The 24,385-nt window shown below is 39.6% G+C and overlaps 1 protein-coding gene across 3 annotated transcripts in view; it reads right to left on the bottom strand.

Moving 5' to 3' along the window:
• Positions 1-24,385, bottom strand: part of DCX (doublecortin) — a 237,946-nt gene that overhangs the window by 27,547 nt on the left and 186,014 nt on the right. For all 3 annotated transcript variants that reach the window (XM_081041929.1, XM_081041930.1, XM_081041931.1), the window contains one exon: positions 11,483-11,577. In XM_081041929.1, the coding sequence (XP_080898055.1) occupies positions 11,483-11,577 (95 nt within the window). The remainder of the gene's footprint in view (positions 1-11,482; positions 11,578-24,385) is intronic.

Here is a 24,385-nt window from a genome sequence, read left to right as displayed (position 1 = left end):
TCTTCCTGGTACAAGACCGCTGTGCTCAGGAGCCTGGTGTGGGGCTGTGACATCTGCCTCTTCAGGGCAGACCTCCATCACTGAGGTGACCCTCCCAGTGCTCAACAACTAACTGTGGGTTTTGGGTTTGCCCTTTTCACATCTCTGCCCCTCCTACCAGTCTCTATGTGGCCTCTTCAGCATATCAATAGTTATAGGGGTTCTGTTCAGGTACTTTTCACATGATTCTTGAGGTTGATTGTTCTATAATTTAGCTATAATTTTAATGTAATACTGGGAGGCAGCAAGCATAGGGTTTACCTATTCTGCCATCTTGGACCTTTATCCATTCACCCCTGCTCTTAATCATTCATGTAACAGACCCTTCAGTGTAGTTGGTTTATTGGTGGAAATAATTATCTGAGAAGATAGTTCCAGAGTCTTCTCTCAGAGGACAGGGGGATAGCCCTTGGGGTAGAACTGTGAGGAGACTCCACTCTCAGTTGCTATGACTTGAAATGTGTAAGGTGAGATGCAGGCTATGAAGATAATTCACAGGACAAGGCCTAAGTATGAACATTTATATTTCTTTCCTCCATCATTTATTTACTATTCAAAAGATTATTCCTTGTATGCATAGAAAAATATTCAGGAAAAAGAATTATCTCAACATTCTGGTTGTTTTTTTTTTTTTTTTTTGATTGATATGTATAAGTACAGAAACACATATATTGCTTAAAAATACAAATAATTTGCACCTGAAATTTGTTTGCTTAGTCCCTGGGATCACTGCAGAACAAAGTGTAACAAATACAGCTGTGCTGGCAATAATCTTGTGTTAAAGGAAACAAAAACTTGGTCCCTGGTGCAAAAAGTTTATAATTCCAAAGGGAATCAGAGAGGAGGAGTTTTAAGAAACATGGTTTCTAATATGGGTTTGCTTTTTCCAAAATGTGTCCTGCACATTTCTGATGGCATTGCTTTGGTTTTGTTGATTTTTCTTTGAAGTGCCCAGTTCTCTTCATCAGCCATCAAAAATCTTACCCAGGCTTCAAGGCCCCACTTAAATGTCACCTCGTCTGTAAAGTTTTCCTCATCTCCCAACCTCCATTGAGCTCCTGCAGTCCTTTGTTCACTCTTGATTATACTACCAAAATCCACTTAGAGTGGTGTCTGTGACTTAAAAGTCAAGGCCCTGTTTTATTCACCCAACTATCGCTCCAAGCACTTACAAGATGACAAAAAAGAAAAAAAAAGTTTGGGAACACAGAGGAAAAAATATGCATATATATATTTAAATAATCTTAGTTATATTTTCAAATAATATGTCAAATATATTTTCCTCCAATCTCCAGGCAACTTAGCAAGGAAAATGCCTCCAAATTTAAAGCCATGAGTGCAATCACTAATCTGAAAAATATATATAAATAAATGAAAAATTTTTCCCTATGTTTCTAAGTTTTTTGAACATATTTAATATGTTGAATCCAAATTGTTGAATCATACTTGGGATGCCTTTAACCTCAGCACGTCCTTTTTCTCATCTGTAAAATGGAAATGCTTCTCACCCTACCTCTTTCACAGGATTATCACAAAGACAAATGAGAAAAGGGCTATGCAAAAGGACAAAGCTGTATGGAAATGCAAAACGTTGTTCTCATTAACTATATTAACTATATATATGGGATTTATTTTGTGTCCATATTGTAGTACTTGAGTATGTGGACTTTGGCTAACCCCATTGCAGCTGCACTAATGAAGATTCTCCATGAGCTGCTTAACAGGGTAAGCCAAGAGGCTGATTACAGTTCAGGGCCCTGGCACAGCCATCAAAAGTTACCAAAGGGATGCTGGGACTTCAAGTTTGTTTCCAATTGCGCAGGAGGAAAGTCATGGCCTTAGCCACCTGCTTCCTGTCTTCACCATGACTCACAGCTTTCAGGTCCATTTGGATGGACTTTCAGATGAGATCTGCTTAGGCCCACTGCCAAGTATCTTGATTGTATTAAGGCTCAGGTAGCTGTATGAAAGGAGGAGCAAGAAGCTGATACCTGAGCCCCAGGGGACTAAGCCAAGGTCACAAGACAGTTTTTAGCTTATTCACAAAAACCAGTTCATCTTCCATTTGTGGTATAAGCATGAGGCTGTTGCTTCCTGATAGAATGTACCTAAAAAGGCACAACACCACTTCTATGGCACTTCTGCCCCAAAGGCATAATCTGAATTTAACCACAAGGAAACACTAGATGAACCTAAATAAATGAAAAAACATCCCACCAAATAACTGGCTTGTACTCTCCCTTTCTACAATATACTGTCCTAAAAGATAAGAAAAAGGCTCAAGAACTTTACTAGCTTAAAGAAGACTAAACATGACGACTGCAGACAATGTGTCATCCTAGATTAGATCCTGACCCAGAAAAAGAATGTTATTGGGGCAATTAATGAAATTTTAATATGGACTGTAGAGTACATAATAGTATTATGACAGTGCAAATTTCCTGATTTTGATAATTGTTCTATGGTTATGAAAGAATATGTCCTTATTCTTAGGAAATGCATACTGAAGTATTTAGACGCAAAAGGATGTGATGTCTGCAAATGTCTGTAACTTAATCTCAAATGGTTAAAACAATAGTAAAATGTGTGTGTGTGTGTGTGTGTGTGTGTGTGTGTGTGTGTGTGTGTGGAGAGAGAGAGAGAGAGAGAGAGAGAGAGAGAGAGAGAGAGAGAGAGAGAGAGAGAGAGAGAGACACACCAAAAAAAGTAAATGGGGCCAAAATATAAACACCTGATTATTCTGTGTAAAGAGTATACAGAAGTTCTTTATTATTCTTGAAACTCTTCTGTAAATTTGAAATGATATCAAAGTAAAAAGTTCAAAAAGTAGTAAGAATTATACCAAAGTATAATTTTAATAGTTTCTTTCTAGAAAATTATTTAATTCATCACTTAATGTTTCCTTAACTGTCCTAAAAGAGTAATTTTAAAAATAAAATGATACACTGACAATGCCACAGTTAACAAAATAGTGAAGCTCTGACAATGCTGCTACCTATAACTTGTTCTAGTTCTTCAGTGGTCAAAGTAGATTCTAAAATTTACTCAAATAAATAAATGAAATAAACAAACAAACAAACAAAAAACCTACAAATCCGACCAGGAGAAATGGTTTAACTCTACCTGCACTCAGCTCAATGGCCTTGTAGATCATAGGTTCTCAACCTAAATGAACTAAACATGTCAACTAAAAAGCTGCATGACGCAAGTGTGCAGAACAAATAAATGTCCATGCTTCTCCTGGCTATTTGGGGGAGATACTCATGGAAGGTGCTGGAGTAGGTCACACTTCCTAGAAGGAAAGCAAGGTCAGAAATACAGTAAGAAGCAATGTAGCATAGGAGGTTCTATGGGGAGAGCAGAACCACAGAAGTAGGCTATTCCTCATGTTGAAATGTCCACATTAAAAAGCTTTGCTGCTCAGAAGAATAACTGAAAGTTGACTGCAAAAGCAATTTTCATCCTTCTCAAAATATCTGGATACTGTTGGCTACAGAGACAGCTCAGCAGGTCCTCTTTCAGGGTAACCAAATAGCTCATCGGGAGAATTAGAATGTTCTGGCCAAGGTCAATACCAGAAGTTAAAGAGGTCACTAAAAGAAGGGAATGGGCATTGGGCGTGGTGAAGCAGGTGATGGTAAGATTAACCAGGATATTAAAATCCTGATGCAAAGGAAAAAAAATAAAAATGGACGTCAGACAGCGGTATACTCTTAAATCTTTAACAACTGACTGTATGTGCAGGGGGAAAAGCCTTCATTTTTAGTATTTGCTGATTTCCATGGTGTAAATATTTCCACCATTGCTGTGTTCTAGTTACCAACACAATGTCACTAAACACAGAGTTGGAGAAATGATATACAATCAGTTCTCATGACCTTGTGTGAACTGGCTCCAGTGTACTTTCAGCAGTAACCTGGGTACCAAACCTCTGTCTGCTACTAGATAGCTATGTTACCCTACTAAGTAATTTAAACTTTCTGGGTTATAATTTTTTTTTGTTTGTTTGTTTTTTGTGTTTTTTTGTTTTTTGTTTTTTTTTAATTAAATTTATTGGGGTGACAATAGTTAGTAAATTTACATAGATTTCAGGTGTACAATTCTGTATTACATCGTCTATAAATCCCATTGTGTGTTCACCACCCAGAGTCAGTTCTCCTTCCATCACCATATATTTGATCCCCTTTATCCTCATCACCCACCCCCCACCCCCTTACCCTCTGGTAACCACTAAATTATTGTCTGTGTCTATGAGTTTTTGTTTCTCATTTGTTTGTCTTGTTCTTTTTGGTTTATATACCACATATCAGTGAAATCATAGGGTTCTCTGCACTTTCTGTCTGACTTATTTCACTTAGCATTATACTCTCAAGATCCATCCATGTTGTCACAAATGCTCCTATATCATCTTTCCTTAACGCCGAATAGTATTCCATTGTGTATATGTACCACAACTTCTTTATCCATTCATCTATCGAAGGACATTTTGGTTGTTTCCATGTCTTGGCCACCATAAACAAAGCTGCAATGAACATTGGAGTACACGTGTCACTATAGAGAAACGCTTTTATATTTTTGGGATAGACACCAAGTAGAGCGATTGCTGGGTCATATGGTAATTCTATTCGTAATTTCTTGAGGAACCTCCACACTGCCTTCCATAGCTGCTGCACCAGTCTGCATTCCCACCAACAGTGTATGAGAGTTCCTTTTTCTCCACAGCCTCTCCAACAGTTGTTACTATTTGTCTTGTTGATGATAGCCATTCTGACTGGGGTGAGGTGATATCTCATTGTGGTTTTTATTTGCATTTCTCTGATGATTAGCGATGTTGAGCATTGTTTCATATGTCTATTTGCCATTTGTATATCCTCTTTGGAGAAATGTCTCTTCACGTCCTCTGTCCATTTTTCAATTGGGTTGTTTGTTTTTTTGTTTTTGAGTTTCATGAGTTCCTTGTATATTTTGGATATTAGCCCCTTATCAGAGGAACTGTTTGCGAAGATCTTCTCCCATTCAGTTGGTTGCCTCATTATTTTGTCAATAGTTTCTTTTGCTGTGCAGAAGCTTTTCAGTTTCATATAATCCCATTTGTTTATTTTAGTTTTTACTTCCATTGCCTTTGGAGTCAAATTCATAAAATGCTCTTTGAACCCAAGGTCCATAAGTTTAGTACCTATGTTTTCTTCAATGCAGTTTATTGTGTCAGGTCTTATGCTTAAGTCTTTGATCCATTTTGAATTAATTTTGGTACATGGTGACAGATAGCAGTCTAGTTTCATTCTTTTGCACGTAGCTATCCAATTCTGCCAGCACCATTTATTGAAGAGGCTGTCTTTCCTCCATTGTATGTTTTTAGCTTCTTTGTCAAAAATTATCTGTCCATATTTATGTGGTTTTATTTCTGGGTTCTCAATTCTATTCCATTGGTCTATGTGTCTGTTTTTCCGCCAATACCAAGCTGTTTTGATTATTGTAGCCCTGTAGTACAAGGAAAAATCAGGGAGTGTGATACCTCCACTATTGTTCTTTTTTTTAAATATTGCTTTGGCTATTAAAGGTCTTTTGTGGTTCCAAACAAATCTGATGATTTTTTGTTCTATTTCTTTAAAAAATGCCATTGGGATTTTAATGGGGATTGCATTAAATCTGTATATGGCTTTGGGTAATATGGCCATTTTAACTATGTTGATTCTTCCAATCCATGAGCACAGAATGTCTTTCCATTTCTTTGTGTCTTCTTCAATTTCTTTCAAAAATGTCTTATAGTTTTCAGCATATAAATCCTTCACATCCTTGATTAAGTTTATTGCTAGGTTTTTTATTCTTTTTGCTGCAATTGCAAAAGGAATTGTTTTTTCTATCTCTTTTTCTGAGATTTCATTGTTGGTATATAGGAAAGCAATGGACTTTTGTACGTTGATTTTGTAGCCAGCAACTTTACTGTATTCATTGATTGTTTCTAATAGCTTTTTGGTGGAGTCTTTAGGGTTTTCTATGTATAGCATCATGTCATCTGCAAAGAGTGACAATTTAACTTCTTCATTCCCAATTTGGATGCCTTTTATTTCTTTCTCTTGCCTGATAGCTCTGGCGAGGAATTCCAACACTATGTTGAAAAGCAGAGGTGATAGGGGACAACCTTGTCGTGTTCCTGAACGTAGAGCAAAGGGCTTCAGCTTTTCACCATTAATTATGAGATTAGCTGAGGGCTTGTCGTATATGGCCTTTATTATGTTGATGTATTTTCCTTCTATACCAATTTTAGTAAGTGTTTTAATCATAAATGGATGTTGTATCTTATCAAATGCTTTTTCTGCATCAATTGATAGAATCATATGATTTTTGTCCTTTATTTTGTTTATGTGATGTATCACATTGAGGAATTTGCGAATGTTGAACCATCCTTGTGCCCTGGGGATGAACCCCACTTGGTCGTGATGAATAATCTTTTTAATGCATTGTTGTATTCAATTTGCTAGAATTTTGTTTAGGATTTTAGCATCTGTATTCATCAGAGATACAGGTCTGTAGTTTTCTTTTTTTGTGTTGTCCTTACCAGGTTTTGGTATCAGGGTAATTTTGGCCTCATAAAATGAGTTAGGGAGTACTGACTCTTCTTCAATTTTTTGGAAGAGTTTCAGCAGGATTGGTATTAGATCCTCTTTGAAGGTTTGGTAGAATTCACTGGTGAAGCCATCTGGTCCAGGACTTTTGATTTTGGGAAGGTTTTTGATGACTGATTCAATTTCCTTACTGGTGATCGGCCTGTTAAGATTTTCCAGTTCTTCATGATTCAGCCTTGGAAGGCAATATGTTTCTAAGAACTTGTCCATTTCTTCTAAGTTATTAAATTTGGTGGCATATAGTCCTTCATAGTATTCTTGGATAATCCTTTGTATTTCTGTGGTGTCCGTGATAACTTCCCCTTTTTCATTTCTGATTTTGTTAATTAGTGTCTTCTCTCTTTTTATCTTAGTGAGTCTAGCCAAGGGTTTGTCGATTTTGTTAACCTTTTCAAAGAACGAGCTTTTTGTCACATTAATTTTTTCTATTGTCTTTTTGTTCTCTATTTCATGTAATTCTGCTCTGATTTTTGTTATTTCCTTTCTTCTGCTGACCTTGGGTTTCGATTGTTCTTCTTTTTCTAGTTTTTTAAGGTGTAACATGAGGTTATTTATTTGGGATTTTTCTTGTTTCTTGAGATAGGCCTGTAATGATATAAATTTCCCTCTTAAAACTGCTTTCGCGGCGTCCCAAAAAATTTGGTAGGATGTATTTTCATTGTCATTTGTTTCTATGTATCTTTTGAGTTCTCCTCTAATTTCTTTTTTGACCCAGTCGTTCTTTAAAAGTATGTTGTTTAATCTCCATGTATTTGTGTTTTTTCCTGCTTTCTTTTTGCAGTTGATATCCAATTTCAAAGCTTTGTGATCAGAGAATATGCTTGGTATGATTTCAATCTTCTTAAATTTGCTGAGGCTGATTTTGTGTCCCAATATATGGTCTATTCTTGAGAATGTTCCATGTACACTAGAAAAGAATTTATAGTCTGATGTTTTAGGATGAAGTGCTCTATATATGTCAATTATGTCCAATTCATCTAATGTGTCATTTAGGGCTGCGATTTTGTTATTTATCTTCTGTTTGGATGAACTATCCATAGCTGTCAATGATGTATTTAAGTCCCCTAGTACAATTGTGTTTTGGTCAATTTCTCCCTTTAGTAGTTGCTGTTAGTAGTTGCTTGGTATATTTCGGTGCTCCCTGATTGGGGGCATAAATATTGATAACTGTTATGTCTTCTTGTTGTATAGTCCCCTTTACCATTATGAAATGTCCATCTTTGTCTCTTGTTATCTTTTTCACCCTGAAGTCTGTTTCATCTGATATCATTATGGCTACACCTGATTTTCTCTGGGTACCATTTGCTTGGAGTGTCAATTTCCACCCTTTCACTTTGAGTCTATTCTTGTCCTTGTGGCTGAGATGTGTCTCTTGTAGACAGCATATGGTTGGGTTTAGTTTTTCGATCCAATCTGCTACTCTGTGTCTCTTTATTGGTGAGTTCAGTCCATTTACATTTAGGGTGATTATTGATATGTGAGGATATCCTGTCATTCTGTCTTTAGTTTTCTGGTAAGGTTGTGTCTCCATTGTTTCTTTGCCTTTTTGTTGTTGTCTGTTATTTCTGTGTGGTGGTATTCTATGATGTTTCCCTCTGTTTCTTCTTTTATTACAGTATATATTTCAGATTTGGATGTTTTTTGAGTGGTTACCCTTCAGTTTATGTAAAAGAAAGTTTGATATTTAGAGTACTCCAGTTTCTTCAGTACGCATACTTTCTCTATTCCCATATTCCAGTTCAGGCCTTTACGCTCCCCCTTTTTATGTTTCGGTTGCCACAAGTTGTCCCTGTTGATGGTGGTCTAATAGCCTCCTTTAGTATTTCTTGTAGTGCAGGTCGTGTATTAGAAAATTCCCTCAGCTTCTGGATGTCTGGAAAGGTCTTTATTCCTCCTTCATATCTAAAGGAGATCTTTGCTGGATATATTATTCTTGGCTCATGATTTCTCTCTTTCAATAGTTTGAATATTTGGTTCCATTCCCTCCCAGCTTGTAGAGATTCTGCTGAAAAATCTGATGATAATCTAATGGGATTTCCTTTGTAGGTTACAGTCTTCTTTTCCCTGGCTGCCTTGAGGATTCTTTCTTTGTCATTGATTTTAGACAGCTTCAATACCATGTGTCTTGGTGAAGGCCTGTTGGGATTGAGGTAATTAGGTGTTCTATTTGCTTCTTGGATTCGAGGATCCAGTTCTGTCCACAAGTTTGGGAAGTTCTCATCGACGATTTGTTTGAATATATTCTCTGTTCCCTTCCCTCTTTCTTCTCCTTCTGGTATGCCCATTATTCTTATATTGTTCTTTCTGATGGAATCAGAAAATTCTTGTAGAGTTCTTTCATTTCTTTTAAGTCTCAAGTCTTTTTCTTCTTCCATCTGTGTAAATTCCAGGTTCCTATCTTCGATGTCACTGATTCTTTCCTCTTCTGGTCAACTCTACTACCTAAGCTGGATATTTTATTGTTGATTTCTTCTATTGAGTTCTTAATCTCCAGAAATTCTATGTGGTTCTTTTTCAAGATTTCAATCTCTTTTGTAAAATGCTCATGTTGTTCTTTGATTGTGTTTCTGAGTTCATTAAACTGCCTTTCTGTGTTTTCTTGCATCTCGTTCAGTTTTTTTAGAATTGCAATCTTGAATTCTCTGTCATTTAAATCACAGATGTCCATATCTCTAAGTTCCTTTTCTAGAGACTTTTCACTTTCTTTCTGAGCTGTCTTGTTGCCTTGGTTATTCATGGCAATCACTGATTTATTATTTCTCTTCCTAGACATCTACAGGAGTGGCTTCTGCAACAGGTTGATAGGTATGCGAAGAGCTTTTGGAGTTCCAAAGCTCTTTCTGCACCAGATTCAGAGCCCATATGTTTCAGCAGTTCTGTGTACTCCTGTAGGGATCCGCCCAGATAGGTGGGGCCAGGGGCGGGGTGAGTTGTGAGAGGTGGCCCAGAGCAATGGCGGCGACCACCACCACAGCCAGTCCTGCTTCCACAGCTCCCTCCCCTTTGCCAGAGCTAGTTGAGCTGCGAATCTGTGTCTGCAGTCCACAGTTCTCAGAGCAGCAAATATTCTGTCCTTTGATCCGACACTGCTACTTTATCGATTCTAGCACTGGACAGGTGGGGGTGGGGCGAGCTCTGGGAGGGTAGGGAGGGGGCGGCTAGTCTCCGTGCCTAAGGCTTCCGTTCTCCGCTCGGCAGTGAGGGCTTAAACCGCCGATTTCAGCCCTCTTCCCTCAGTCTTTGCTGCCGGGAGCATTGGGTTCAGCGGTTTTGTATGCTGCTTCCTCAGCCCTGTGGGCCGTAAGCGGAGCCCTAGCAGTCCGAGTCCTTCCCTCTCCCGCAGCTGCGGAAGATCCGGGAGCAGCGGGCTCCATCCGAGCACTGAGCTAGGTCTGTGTCCTGCTCCCGCGTGGCTCCGTCTCCTCACTTCTCCTCTCCCTCCTCCCCCGCTCACGCGATTCTCCCACCTGGAGGTGAATTCAGTAGTGGGCCTCTTCGTGTTGCCTGTCTGCTGTGCAGGGAGTCCTTTGTGGAGTTATTGTTGTCTGATTCGTTGTAAATTCCAGGGGAGCGTTACAGAGGCTCACCTCACGCCACCATTTTTTTTCCCTCCTCCTATAATTTCTTAATTTGTAAAATATCAACCTCATTAGATCATTGAGAGAATAAAATGAAATTAATTCATCTCCATCTAAGATCTCTTCCAGCTCTGATCGTGGTTCTGTGATGGAGTTGGTCACATTGGTGGCTTTTTCCCTTTTCACATTTCACACCATGTCTTCTGAGTAGGCAGAAGGCAAGAGTCCTAGAGGAAGATGCTCTAGAGTTTGGTAATCAGAGCAGAAACTACATTCATATCATCTCAGAGATGAGGTCCAAGGCAGAGACCACTCTAGATTTTCTACACAAGAGATACTTTTGAGTGGGAATCTTGGAAATGGGGCTAGAAATATATATATCTATATATATATATATATATATACATTTCTATATAATTTTAATTGTATACAGAGGTTGCCAGAAAAACGCATACACATTTTAATTAAGGGAAAAAACCTATTAAATTTGTAATACAATGAATGATAGCAGCATTCATTTGATTAATGCCATCTTTTGAGCAAACATCATACTACACATTGCTACCATAATTCAATTCAACTTTGAAAAGCAATCCATAGATAACATCTCTTAAAATGTGTATATTTTGGCACCCCTGGTATTTATTTGGATGACTTAGAGGTGTAAATGGTGCCCCGGGCCAATGCAATGTATATGTGCCCTGTCTCCCTGCACTGTACCATAATCTGCCTGGTAAAGAATACATAGTGAAACTATGGTCTGCCTGCAGTCAATAAAATGTTTTGATGTCCAACAAATCTAAAGGGTGTAACTCAGTGCAAACTTTCTTTGACTGTTATATGTATGTCACTTCTACTGACTGGTACTTGGGGACATAAGTAGCCCTTAATGCTCTTTTTGCTATGTCTCTGAATTGGACAGAAAAAGTGCTCAACCCATCCCTTGAGTCATCATTTGGTAACAACATTGGCTCAGAATGTGTATTTGGGACCATGCTAAAGTTATTTGTGCTTCTTAATTTTGGTTCAGTGTAAACAAACCAGGGGTCAGAGGAATAAATTATAGTGACTGGAAGCTTAGCCCTTGCTGAGATTTCCAGGGCTTCATACTAATGGACCAGATGAAAAGAAATTCTGGCCTTGATGTGCTGTTGAAGTTGATGGAAGAGGAAACCCTCACCCAGTCAATCAAAAAATCCAAATGCAAAGGGGTTTAGTAAGGTATAAGAGACATAATACCTTGTGCTTCCGGAGGCTGCCAGGACTGGTGGGCGTAGAGATGGGAGACTGCTTAGACTTGGGGGTAGAGAACTGGCTGCTGGAGGTTCCATTTGCTAGCCCAAGGCAAGAGAAAAGGAAGGGATAAAAATCAACAGCATACAAAGTAACAAGTTATACTTCACCTCCGAAGACACTAAGAACATTTAAACAAGGCACTCATACAACCAAGTGATTTGATGAGTAGAACAGAGATGAGACAAAACATATTTCTCAGAAAGGAAAGAAGTGCAATGTTCAGTTAATTAGATCCCTGCTCAGTAGAAGGCAATAATCCCCCTACCCTTTCCCCTGAGTGCTTCCAATTACAGGGTCTGGTTCTTTTCAAACCTTTTTCATATTCATCCCCAAGTTTGACCCTAACATCTGTGTGAGGTAGTCTGGGAATATATTATTTTGTTTCAATTTTATGGAGAAAAAACGTGAAGCACAAGAAGGTTTTGTGCATTACCTTAAAGGGGAAGAAATATGCGTGGTTCAGACCAGAGCACACCCCCTTTTGTTGCAGATGATGTGGCAGGTGCAGGGCAGCCACACTGTCAATCTCTCCCCACTCTCTCTTTTCATGCTCAACTCTTCCCCCACACACACACTTTCTCTTCCCTACCTCATCCTGGGAGAATATAACAGAAGGAAAGGATGAGAAAGGGGGCTAGTCAGGAAGAAGAATGAAAAAGTTGAAGAGAAATGCAGAATGAAACATTTAGCAAGGTTCATACAGTAAAATGGGAGGAGGAGAGAATCAAAAAAGAGTGAAAGATGTCAGGAATAGAGCTGAAGGGAGAGAGGAAAGATAGAGTAGGAGCTTAGGATAAAGGAAGAATGAGGAAGTTTGAAATAGGGACAGAAAAAGAGAACAGCACACAATGGTGGCCAAAATCAGAGTGCACCCCAATTTATCTGTAGTCAATAAAATGCTGAAAATGAAATGCTTTCATATTTAGCATCTTCATATTCTATTGTGTTTGCAAATTTTTCTATATTCCCTTGCTAATGAGTTTTTAAATATTCAATCAGGTGAAAAGAAATGGAGTGCATTTAATTGAACAATTAAACAGCTTTCAAAGTGGATTCATGTTCATGCAACTCATGCCAAAGTTATTTTTTTTAATCTAAGGGCCTACATTATTAATCAGAGATATTCTGAAATGTGCTTTACAAATACAGGTAAATATCATGAGGGTGTGTGGGAGGGGGAAGAGGGAAGGAAAATGAAAGAAAGGAGGAAGAAAGAAGGCAGAAATGGGAGAAAGGAGAGAAAGATTGAGAAAGAGAGTATGAGAGATAGAGATAGATAGATAGATAGATAGATAGATAGATAGATAGATAGATAGATAGATGAGAGAGAGAGAGAGTGAGAGAGAGAAGAGAGAGAGAGAGAGAGAGAGAGAGAGAGAGAGAGAGAGAGAGAGAGAGAGAATAGAAAATTGAAGAAGTTAAGCAGGAACATGGCCTGAGAGTGTTGCTATTAGTCCCACAGGTAAAGCTTAAACTTCTGTATGATAAATGTTTCCTGAGGATATACTTCCTCTGCACCACATATGGTAAAGTTTCCCTAGATTCTGGAATCTGCGTGCCAATTGTAGAGATAGAATAGACATCAGTTTGGTGGTTGCAGCAATTATCCAAGTGCAAGTAAGCTGAAAAAAGTGGGCACTTAGGCATCCACTGTTTAGTTTTTCTTGTATTCACTCATCTTTCACCCACTCACTGAGAGACCTTTCTCCCTGTCAGGGTTTCCTGGAAACCTTTCATTCAATTAGCCAATAGTTACAGGGTACTTTCTCTAAGCCAGGCCAGGTATTAGACATTAGGGTTTCAGAGATGAATAAGTCGCTACCTGTGGGGAGACAGGCAAGAACACAGTGGGATAAGCATTATGATAGAGCTATGAAAGGGCTATTATTGGAGCCAAAAGGAGAAGCTTTCAAATCATGGGACTGGGAGGCAAATAAGAGGAGGCAAAATCTGAAAAAGGTCTTGAAAAATGAGTCAGTGAGGTTCTGGGCAAGATGGCAGAGTAGGTAAACACTTGTCTTCTTCCATGACTACATTAAATTACAACTAACTTATAGAACAATCAACCTGGAGAACCAGCTGAAGACTAGCTGAACATAAGTCCTATAACTAAGCATATAAAGAAGAAGTCATGTCAACACTGGTAGGAGGGACAGAAACACAAAATGGGCTGGCTCCACACTCATATGTGGTGGTTGAGAATTGGAAAGGATATCTCTTACAGAGTTACCCTCTGAGGAGCAAGGGATCCCAGCTCCAAACCAAGCTCCACAGCTCAGAGTACCAGTTCCAGGAAAAGGAGCCACCACAACATCTGTCTGTGAAAATTAGCAAGAATTCTGTGTGTTTGGATGAAGTGGAAGGTTCCTGGAAACCCAAGCATCCTCTTAAAGGATCCAAACACAGACTCTTTTTCTCCAAGCCACTCACCCTGGCCTTTAGCAGAGGGATGGTTGCTAAGAAGGCACCAGAGACATACAGGGAAACACTGAGTTGTAAGTCTGCAGGACGAGGGCTGGAGGGACAGACGCCGTTGTCTCTGTGTTGAGCCCTCAACCCATGAAGCCTGCGGTCAGGCACCATCTTTACTGTGTTGAGCCCTCCTCCCACATGGAAAAACCTGAATCTTTATTGACCTGGGGAAATTCCCTCGCTCCACCCTGGTCACTCCCTGAGACCATGCCTCATCAAACTTGGATACAAACCAAGGGTTTATCAGTGGCTGAGCCTTATGGGCAGCTTCCAGGCAGCAGCAGGCCACGGAATACCTGGGGTCTTTTCCTGAGCAGCCCCAATACTTGTGGCAGCTGACTTTGGTTCACAAGATGGCCTCTCCTATGCACCTCCAGGTCCAGCACAAGCATGACCAACTGTAGATTGCTTTGTAGCTCCTAAAAAGCTGCCAGTTACAGACAGCAAGTGACCTTGGCTTCCACAAGAACCCCTGCCAAGAGGCCCCAGAAACAACACACCCAGTGTCCACATTCAGACCACAAAAGAGCACCATCTGATTAGCCCCCAAAGTGGCACACACAAACAGTGGTCTCAGCTGAAACCACAGACCACTGAGGTGAATACCACTCCATGGAGTCAACCACCTCACAGCAATTTGTAAGCTGTCCTCATGGCCAATCCTCACAGTCAGCCTGAGGGTCAATCACACCCACTGATGTGCAAACAGCAATCAAGGCTCAACTACAACAGGAGGGTACACATAACCCACAAAAGAAACTCCCCTGGAGCACCCAGCTCAGGTGATCAAGGAGACTGGACCCCAAGGGACATCTGCTCCATAAATTCACCATTCTAAGACTGGGAGATGTAGTATATCTACCTAATAGACAAAAACTAACACAAAGAGGCAGCAAAATGAAGAGACATAGGAACATGTCCCAAATGAAAGAAGAGGACAAAACTCCAGAATAAGAATTAACTAAAATGGGGGCAAGCTATCATCCAGATACAGAGGTCAAAACACTGGTTATAAGAATGCTCAAAGAATTTAGTGAGAACTTCAACAAAGAGACAGTAATAATAAAAAGGACATTGAAACCATTAAAATGAACCAGTCAGAATGAAGGATATAATACCTGAAAGGAGAAAGAATAGACTAGAAGGAATCAACTCCAGATTAGATGAAGCAGAGGATTGAATCAGCGATTTGGAAGACAACAGAGGACAAAGCAAACAATCAGAATACCACAAAGGAAAAAGAATGAAAAGTAAGGATAGTTTTAGAGACCTCTGTTTCAACATGAATCATATCAACATTCATATCATAGAGGTACCAGAAGGAGAAGAGAGAGAGCAAGGGATTGAGAACATATTGGAAGAAATAATGACAGAAAACATTCCTAATATGGTGAATGAAATAGACATACAAGTCCAGGAAGGACAAAGAGTACCAAACAAGATGAACCCAAAGAGACCCACAGCCAGACACATAATAATTAAAATGGCAAAGTTAAAGACAAAGGGAGACTCTTAAAAGCAACATGAGAAAGGCAGTTAGTTACTTACATGGTAGCTCTCATAAGACTGTCAGCTGATTTCTCAACAGAAACATTGCAGGCCAGAAGGGATTGGCACAAAATATGCAAAGTAATCAAAAGCAAGGACCTACAACCAAGATTACTCCACCCAGCAATGTTATCATTTAAAATTGAAAGAGAGCCACTAAACTATTGTCTGTGTCTATGAGTTTTTGTTAGTGGTTACCACAGGGAAAGGGGGGTGGGGGGAGGGAGATGAGGGTAAGGGGGTCAAATATATGGTGATGGAAGGAGAACTGACTCTGGGTGGTGAACACACAGTGGGATTTACAGACGATGCAATACAGAATTGTACACCTGAAATCTATGTAATTTCACTAACAATTGTCACCCCAATAAATTTAAAAAATAAAAGAAAGAGATACAGAGCCTACCAGACAAGAAGTTAAAGGAGTTCATAACCAGAAATCCAGTATGACAAAAAACGTTAAAGGGATTTATTTAAGCAAAAGAAGGGGAGTCATTTGGGCAGCCTTCTGATACTGCTGCAGGTACTGACTGTTGGAGTAAATGCACATTGTCAATACCGGAGACATATCCCATCACATGGATACATCACACTTCACCTATTTTCTGGGAATAGCAGCAGCGAGGTGGTCTTCTTGAGTTCTCCTCTGGAACTTACCACAAATTGAACATCTATAACCCATCAAAGGACACTCCACTCAGCACACAGCTAAGAGACTCCTACGAGGATTACTTGAAGATGGGCAAATTGGGCGAGCAGGGGAAGAGGGAAAGGAGCGAAGTGGAGATGTGGCCTGCATGCATGGCTGCAGACACACAGGGGGTCCCAGGAGAGAACAGAGATCACAAAAGAAAGGAGGTGGGCTCTTTCCCTGTGTCCCACAGCTGATCTCTCCTGCCGAGAGATCAGCATATCCAACATTTGAGGCAGTAACCTCAGCTGAGACTTCCAGCTGGGCCATAGGTCGGACAAAAAGGACGTGAACTCCATTCCTGGGTCCCTGCCCCCACTCTCCCAAACCCACCCCCTCCCTTCCAGAGAATCAAGCTGGCCGCTGAACTGAGGAGTAGTGTCAGATTACAGAGAAACCATAGCAATCAGAATCTGGGAAGACCCAGCAGCGTGCAGCTCTGACCCAGGGAAGAGGCTGGAAAGAGTGTGATAAGGTGGTCTGGGAGCGAGAAGACTCCTCCATCCCCAGCCCCCACCTTTTCTGGCCTGCCTAGGGCAGGGCAATTACAACTGCGGAGACACCCCCAGGCATCAGCAGTAGGTGGCAGACGCAGCTCTGGGCTTTCAGTAGCTCAGAAATCTCCCACCCTCCACATACACACACACACACACACACACACACACACGCAAGCGCACACACACACACACACACACACACACACACATACACGGAAGAAGTGCCCTAAGACTCAGCAGACCTGAGCACAGGGCTGGTTGTGTTACTCTCAGTGCGCATATGTGCAGGCCAGAGAAGAAACTGCACTGACTTTGAAAAAACTACCATCCAGACCACATAGCCCTACTCATCTAAAACTGCAGTCCCAGGTCACTCTCGGCACCAGTAGACCTGCTCTGCCTGCAAAGTATGTGGAGGACTCTGGTACAGCAGAGTACCACCGAGAGATTACTTGTAGGAATTAAGCCAAGACTGACACTACTTTTGTTTTGTTTTGTTTTGTTCTGTTTTGTATTGTTGATATTTTTGCCTGTGTTGAGTATGGGTTATTGGTTGTTTTTACATGTGAGTGTATTTGTTTTTTTCTTTGTTGTCATTGATGTTGTTGTTGTGCTTGGTGATTTGCTTTGTTCTGAAATTTCCCTACACTGGGGCCCTGATCAAGAGGCAAAAGATTCAAAATACCCAGAGGCCAACTCCAGACCAAACCAGAGTATTACTGGGTTTGACCTACAAGTGACACACCCAGAGGGAATTCTCTACAGGGAAAAGAGCCCATAGGGACCAAGCTTCATTTAAGTGGCCAACCCTCATGCAGCAAAACATCCACTGTGGGAAGAGCCAAATCTCACAACCAGTCAGCCTAGGAGTCAATCCCACCTACTGACAAGCCAAAAGCAATTAAAGAATGACTTTTACAAGACAATATACACAACACAAGAATCACATTTGGAGCACATGCTAAGGAGAGAAAGAAAGTGGTGCAAGTCAAAAATAAAGGACACATACCATGTAAGATAAACCAGCAAAAACCAAGAAACATAGGGGAGTTACCTAATACGTCAAAACAAACACAGAGAGTCAGGCAGAATGGGGAAACAAAAAAACATGTACCAAGTAAAACAACAGAAGAAACCTCCTGAATTGGAACCAAATGAAATAGAGGTAACCAACATATTGGAGACAGAGTTCAGAACACTGATGATAAGAATGTTTAAGGAGGTTAGTGACAACATAAAGAAGGATAGAGAAATGATAATGAACAAACAGTTAGAACTAAAGAATAGAATAAATGAAATAAAGGACACACTTGAAGGAATTACCAGCAGTTTAGATGAAGCAGAGAATCGAATCAGCAACTTAGAAGACAAGTTAGCAGAGATCACCCGAACAGAACACCAAAAAGAAAAAAGAATAAAAAACAATGAAGATGGTTTAAGAGACCTCTGGGACAACATCAAGTGGAAAAACATGCACATCATAGGAATACCAGAAGGCAAAGAGAGGGAGTAAGTGATCGAGAATATATTTGAAGTAATAATGACCGAAAACTTCCCTAACCTGGTGAAGGAAACCAATATACAAGCCCAGGAAGTGCAGAGAATTCCAACCAGGAAAAACCCAAACAGGTACACACCAAGACACATTATAGTTAAAATGGCAAAGCTTAAAGAAAAAGAGAGAATCCTAAAAGCAGCAAGAGAAAGACAGAGGGTTACATACAAGGGAACTCCCATAAGACTATCAAATGACTTTTCTACAGAAACATTGCAGGCAGGAGGGAGTGGCAGGAAGTACTTAAATTGATGGAAAACAAAGTCCTACAACCTAGATTGCTTTATCCAGCAAGGCTATCATTTAAAATTGAAGGAGAGATAAATAGCTTCCCAGCGAAGAATAAGCCAAAGAAATGTATTACCACCAAGCCAGCATTACAGGAAATATTAAAAGGGCTTCTGTAAACAAAAGAAAGATGAAAACAATCTAACTACAAATTTAAAAAATGGCAATAATCAATAATCACTTTAAATGTAAATAGATTAAATGCTCCAATCAAAAGACATAGGGTGGATGAGTGGATAAGAAAGCAAGACCCTTTTATATGCTGTGTACAGGAGACTCACCTTAGATCAAAAGACACACACAGGCTGAAAGTGAAGGGTTGGAGTAAGATGTTTCATGCAAATAGAAATGAGAAAAAAGCTGAAGTTGCAATACTTATATCTGACAAAATAGACTTTAAAATAAAGAATATATTAAAAGACAAAGATGGGCACTATATAATAATAAAGGGATCAATCCAACAAGAGTATGCAACCCTAGTAAACATCGGTGCACCCAAAATAGGAGCAGCTAAATATATAAAACATATATTGACTGACAAAAAGACAGAGATCAACAGTAACACTATCATAGTAGGAGACTTCAGCACACCTCTGACAAAAAGGGACAGGTCTTCCAGCCAGAAAATCAATATGGAAAAAAATGGCCTTAAATGATGCATTGGACCAGCAGGATTTAATTGATATTTTCAGAGTATTTCACCCCAAAGCTGCAGAATACACGTTCTTCTCAAGTGCACATGGAACATTTTCCTAGATAGACCACATATTAGGCAACTAAACAAGTCTTGATGAATTTAAGAAAATTTAAATCATACCAATTGTATTCTCTGATGACAGTGCAATGAAATTAGAAATCAAGTCCAGGAAAAAAACTGGAAGACACACAAATTCATGGAGCATGGATAATATGTTACTAAATAATGGATGGGTCAACCATGAGATCAAGGAAGAAATCAAAAGATATCTCAAGACTAATGAACATGAAAACACGATGATCCAAAATATACGGGATGCAGCGAAAGCAGTCCTAAGAGGGAAATTCATAGCATTGCAGGCCTTCCTAAAGAAACAGGAAGAATTAATAATCAACAGTTTAACAGATTAAGGGAGATTTAAGGGATCTGGAAAAAGAACTGCAAAATAACCCCAAAGGGAGAACAAAAAAGAGATAATAAAGATCAGAGAGGAAATAAATGAAATGGAAACCAGAAAAACAATACAAAAGATAAATGTATCCAAAAGTTGGTTTTTTACTAAAGGTAAATGAAATCTGCAAACATTTAGACAGACTCATCAAGAAAAAGAGCAAGAGAACCCAAATTAGTAAAATCAGAAATGAAAGAGGAGAAGTGACAACAAACATCACAGAAACACAAAAAAATTTAAGAAATTACTGTGAGCAACTACACGCCAACAAATTAAAAAATTTGGAAAAAACGGACAATTTTCTAACTTTCCAAGGTTAACTCCAGAAGAAATGGAAAACCGGAATAGACTGATTACCACCAGAGAAATTGAATCAGTAATCAACAAGCTCCCAACAAACAAAAGCCCTGGACCAGAAGGCTTTACGGGTGAATTTTACAAAACATTCAAAAAAGAATTATCACCCATTCTCCTCAAGCTCTTCCCAAAAATCCAGAAGTAGGGAAGCCTCCCTAATACTTTTTATGAGGCCACTATCACACTGATCCCAAATTCTGACAATGACACTACAAAAAAATAATTACAGGCCGGTATGTCTAATGAACATAGATGCAAAAATCCTCAACAAAATATTAGCGAACAGAATTCAGCAATACATTAAAAAGATCATACACCATGACAAAGTGGGATTCATTCCTGGTATGCAGGGTTGTTCAACATCTGCAAATCAATAAATGTGATACTCCACACTAAAAAAATGAAAAATAAAAGTCATATAATCATATCAATAGACGCAGAAAAATCATTTGGTAAAATCCAGCATCCATTTATGATAAAACAACTAAGAAAGTGGGAATAAAGGAATCATATCTCAACACAAAAAAGGCCGTATATGATAAACCCACAGCTAACATCATACTCAATGGGGAAAAGCTAAAACCATTTCCCTTCTAATCAGGAACAAGGCAAGTTTGCACACTTTCTCCACTTCTATTCAACATAGTGCTGGAAGTTCTAGCCACAGCAATCAGACAAGAAAAAGAAAAAAAGGGCATCCAAATCGGTAAGGAGGAAGTAAAATTGTCATTATATGCAGATGACATGATACTGTATACAGAGAACCGTAAAGACTTCACCAAGTAACTATTAGAGCTGATAAATGAATTTAGTAATTGAGCAGGATACAAAATTTATATTCAGAAAACAGTTGAATTTGTATATACCAATACAAAAATATCAGAAGGAGAAATTAAGAAAACAATCCAGAGAGATCAAAAAAAATGGCGGCGTGAGGTGAGCCTCTGTAACGCTCCCCTGGAATTTACAACGAATCGGACAACAATAACTCCACAAAGGACTCCTTGCACAGCAGACAGGCAAGACAAAGAGGCCAACTACTGAATTCACCTCCAGGTGGGTGAATCGCGCGAGCGGGGGAGGAGGGAGAGGAGAAGTGCGGAGACAGAGACGCGCAGGCGCAGGACACAGACCTAGCTCAGTGTTCGGAGCCCGCTGCTCCCGGATCTTCCGCAGCTGCAGGAGAGGGAAGGACTCAGACTGCTAGGGCTCCGCTTACGGCCCACAGGGCTGAGGGGGCAGCATACAACACTGCTGAACACAACGCTCGCTCACGGCAGACCTCGGAGCAAAGACTGAGGGAAGAGGGCTGAAATCGGTGGTTTAAGCCCTCACTGCCGAGTGGAGAACAGAAGCCTTAGGCACGGTGACTAGCCGCCCCCTCCCTACCCTCCCAGAGCTCGCCACGCCCCCACCTGCCCGGTGCTAGAAGCCATAAAGTAGCAGTGTCGGATCAAAGGACAGAATATTTGCTGCTCTGAGAACTGTGGACCGCAGACACAGATTCGCAGCTCAACTAGTTCCGGCAAAGGGGAGGGAGCTGTGGAAGCAGGACTGGCTGTGGTGGTGGTCGCCGCCATTGCTCTGGCCACCTCTCACAACTCACCCCGCCCCTGGCCCCACCTATCTGGGCGGATCCCTGCAGGAGTAAACAGAACTGCTGAAACAAACGGGCTCTGAATCTGGTGCAGAAAGAGCTTTGGAACTCCAAAAGCTCTTCGCATACCTATCAACCTGTTGCAGAAGACACTCCTGTAGATGTCTAGGAAGAGAAATAGTAAATCAGTGATTGCCATAAATAACCAAGGCAACAAGATAGCTCAGAAAGAAAGTGAAAAGTCTCCAGAAAAGGAACTTAGAGATATGGACCTTTGTGATTTAAATGACAGAGAATTCAAGAACGCAATTCTGAAAAAACTGAACGAGATGCAAGAAAACACAGAAAGGCAGTTTAATGAACTCAGAAACACAATCAAAGAACAACATGAGCATTTTACAAAAGAGATTGAAATCTTGAAAAAGAACCACATAGAATTTCTGGAGATTAAGAACTCAATAGAAGAAATTAACAATAAAATATCCAGCTTAGGTAGTACAGTTGATCAGATGGAGGAAAGAATCAGTGACATCGAAGATAGGAACCTGGAATTTACACAGAGGGAAGAAGAAAGAGACTTGAGACTTAAAAGAAATGAAAGAACTCTACAAGAACTTTCTGACTCCATCAGAAAGAGCAATATAAGAATAATGGGCATACCAGAAGGAGAAGAAAGAGGGAAGGGAACAGAGAATATATTCAAACAAATCGTCGTTGAGAACTTCCCAAACTTGTGGACAGAACTGGATCCTCGAATCGAAGAATCAAATAGAAGACCTAATTACCTCAATCCCAACAGGCCTTCACCAAGGCACATTGTATTGAAGCTGTCTAAAATCAATGACAAAAAAAGAATCCTCAAGGCAGCCAGGGAAAAGAACACGGTAACTTACAAAGGAAAGCCCATTAGATTATCATCAGATTTTTCAGCAGAAACTCTACAAGCTAGGAGGGAATGGAACCAAATACTCAAACTATTGAAAGAGAAAAATCATGAGCCAAGAATAATATATCCAGCAAAGATCTCTTTTAGATATGAAGGAGGAATAAAGACCTTTCCAGACATCCAGAAGCTGAGGGAATTTTCTAATACACGACCTGCACTACAAGAAATACTAAAGGAGGCTATTAGACCACCATCAACAGGGACAACTTGTGGCAACCGAAACATAAAAAGGGGGAGCGTAAAGGCCTGAACTGGAATATGGGAATAGAGAAAGTAAGCGTACTGAAGAAACTGGAATACTCTAAATATCAAACGTTCTTTTACATAAACTCAAGGGTAACCGCTCAAAAAACATCCACATCTGAAATATATACTGTAATAAAAGAAGAAACAGAGGAAAATATCATAGAATACCACCACACAGAAATAACAGACAACAACAAAAAGGCAAAGAAACAATGGAGACACAGCCTTACTAGAAAACTAAAGACAGAATGACAGGAAATCCTCACATATCAATAATCACCATAAATGTAAATGGACTGAACTGACCAATAAAGAGACACAGAGTAGCAGATTGGATCAAAAAACTAAGCCCAACCATATGCTGCCTACAAGAGACACATCTCAGCTACAAGGACAAGCATAGACTCAAAGTGAAAGGGTGGAAATTGACACTCCAAGCAAATGGTACCCAGAGAAAATCAGGTGTAGCCATAATGATTTCCGATGAAACAGACTTCAGGGTGAAAAAAGATAACAAGAGACAAAGATGGACATTTCATAATGGTAAAGGGGACTATACAACAAGAAGACATAACAGTCATCAATATTTATGCCCCCAATCAGGGAGCACCGAAATATACCAAGCAACTACTAACAGAACTAAAGGTAGAAATTGACCAAAACACAATTATACTAGGGGACTTAAATACATCATTGACAGCTATGGATAGATCATCCAAACAGAAGATAAATAACGAAATCGCAGCCCTAAATGACACATTAGATGAATTTATCATAATTGACATATATAGAGCACTTCATCCTAAAACATCAGACTATACATTCTTTTCTAGTGTACATGGAACATTCTCAAAGATAGACCATATATTGGGACACAAAATCAGCCTCAGCAAATTTAAGAAGATTGAAATCATACCAAGCATATTCTCTGATCACAAAATTTTGAAATTGGATATGAACTGCAAAAAGAAAGCAGGAAAAAACACAAATACATGGAGATTAAACAACATACTTTTAAAGAACGACTGGGTCTAAGAAGAAATTAGAGGAGAGCTCAAAAGATACATAGAAACAAATGACAATGAAAATACATCCTACCAAAATTTTTAGGATGCCATGAAAGCAGTTTTAAGAGGGAAATTTATATCATTACAGGCCTATCTCAAGAAACAAGAAAAATCCCAAATAAATAATCTCATGTTACACCTTAAAAAACTAGAAAAAGAAGAACAATCGAAACCCCAGGTCAGCAGAAGAAAGGAAATAACAAAAATCAGAGCAGAACTAAATGAAATAGAGAACAAAAAGACAATAGAAAAAATTAATGTGACAAAAAGCTGGTTCTTTGAAAAGATTAACAAAATCGACAAACCCTTGGCTAGACTCACTATGATAAAAAGAGAGAAGACACTAATTAACAAAATCAGAAATGTAAAAGGGGAAGTTATCACGGACACCACAGAAATACAAAGGATTATCCAAGAATACTATGAAGGACTAT

Source organism: Rhinolophus hipposideros, assembly GCF_964194185.1.
Source record: "Rhinolophus hipposideros genome assembly, chromosome: X".
NCBI classification, from domain to species: Eukaryota; Metazoa; Chordata; class Mammalia; order Chiroptera; family Rhinolophidae; genus Rhinolophus; species Rhinolophus hipposideros.
The sequence above is the reverse complement of the archived record's forward strand: the minus strand, read 5'-3'. Positions and strand labels throughout refer to the sequence as shown.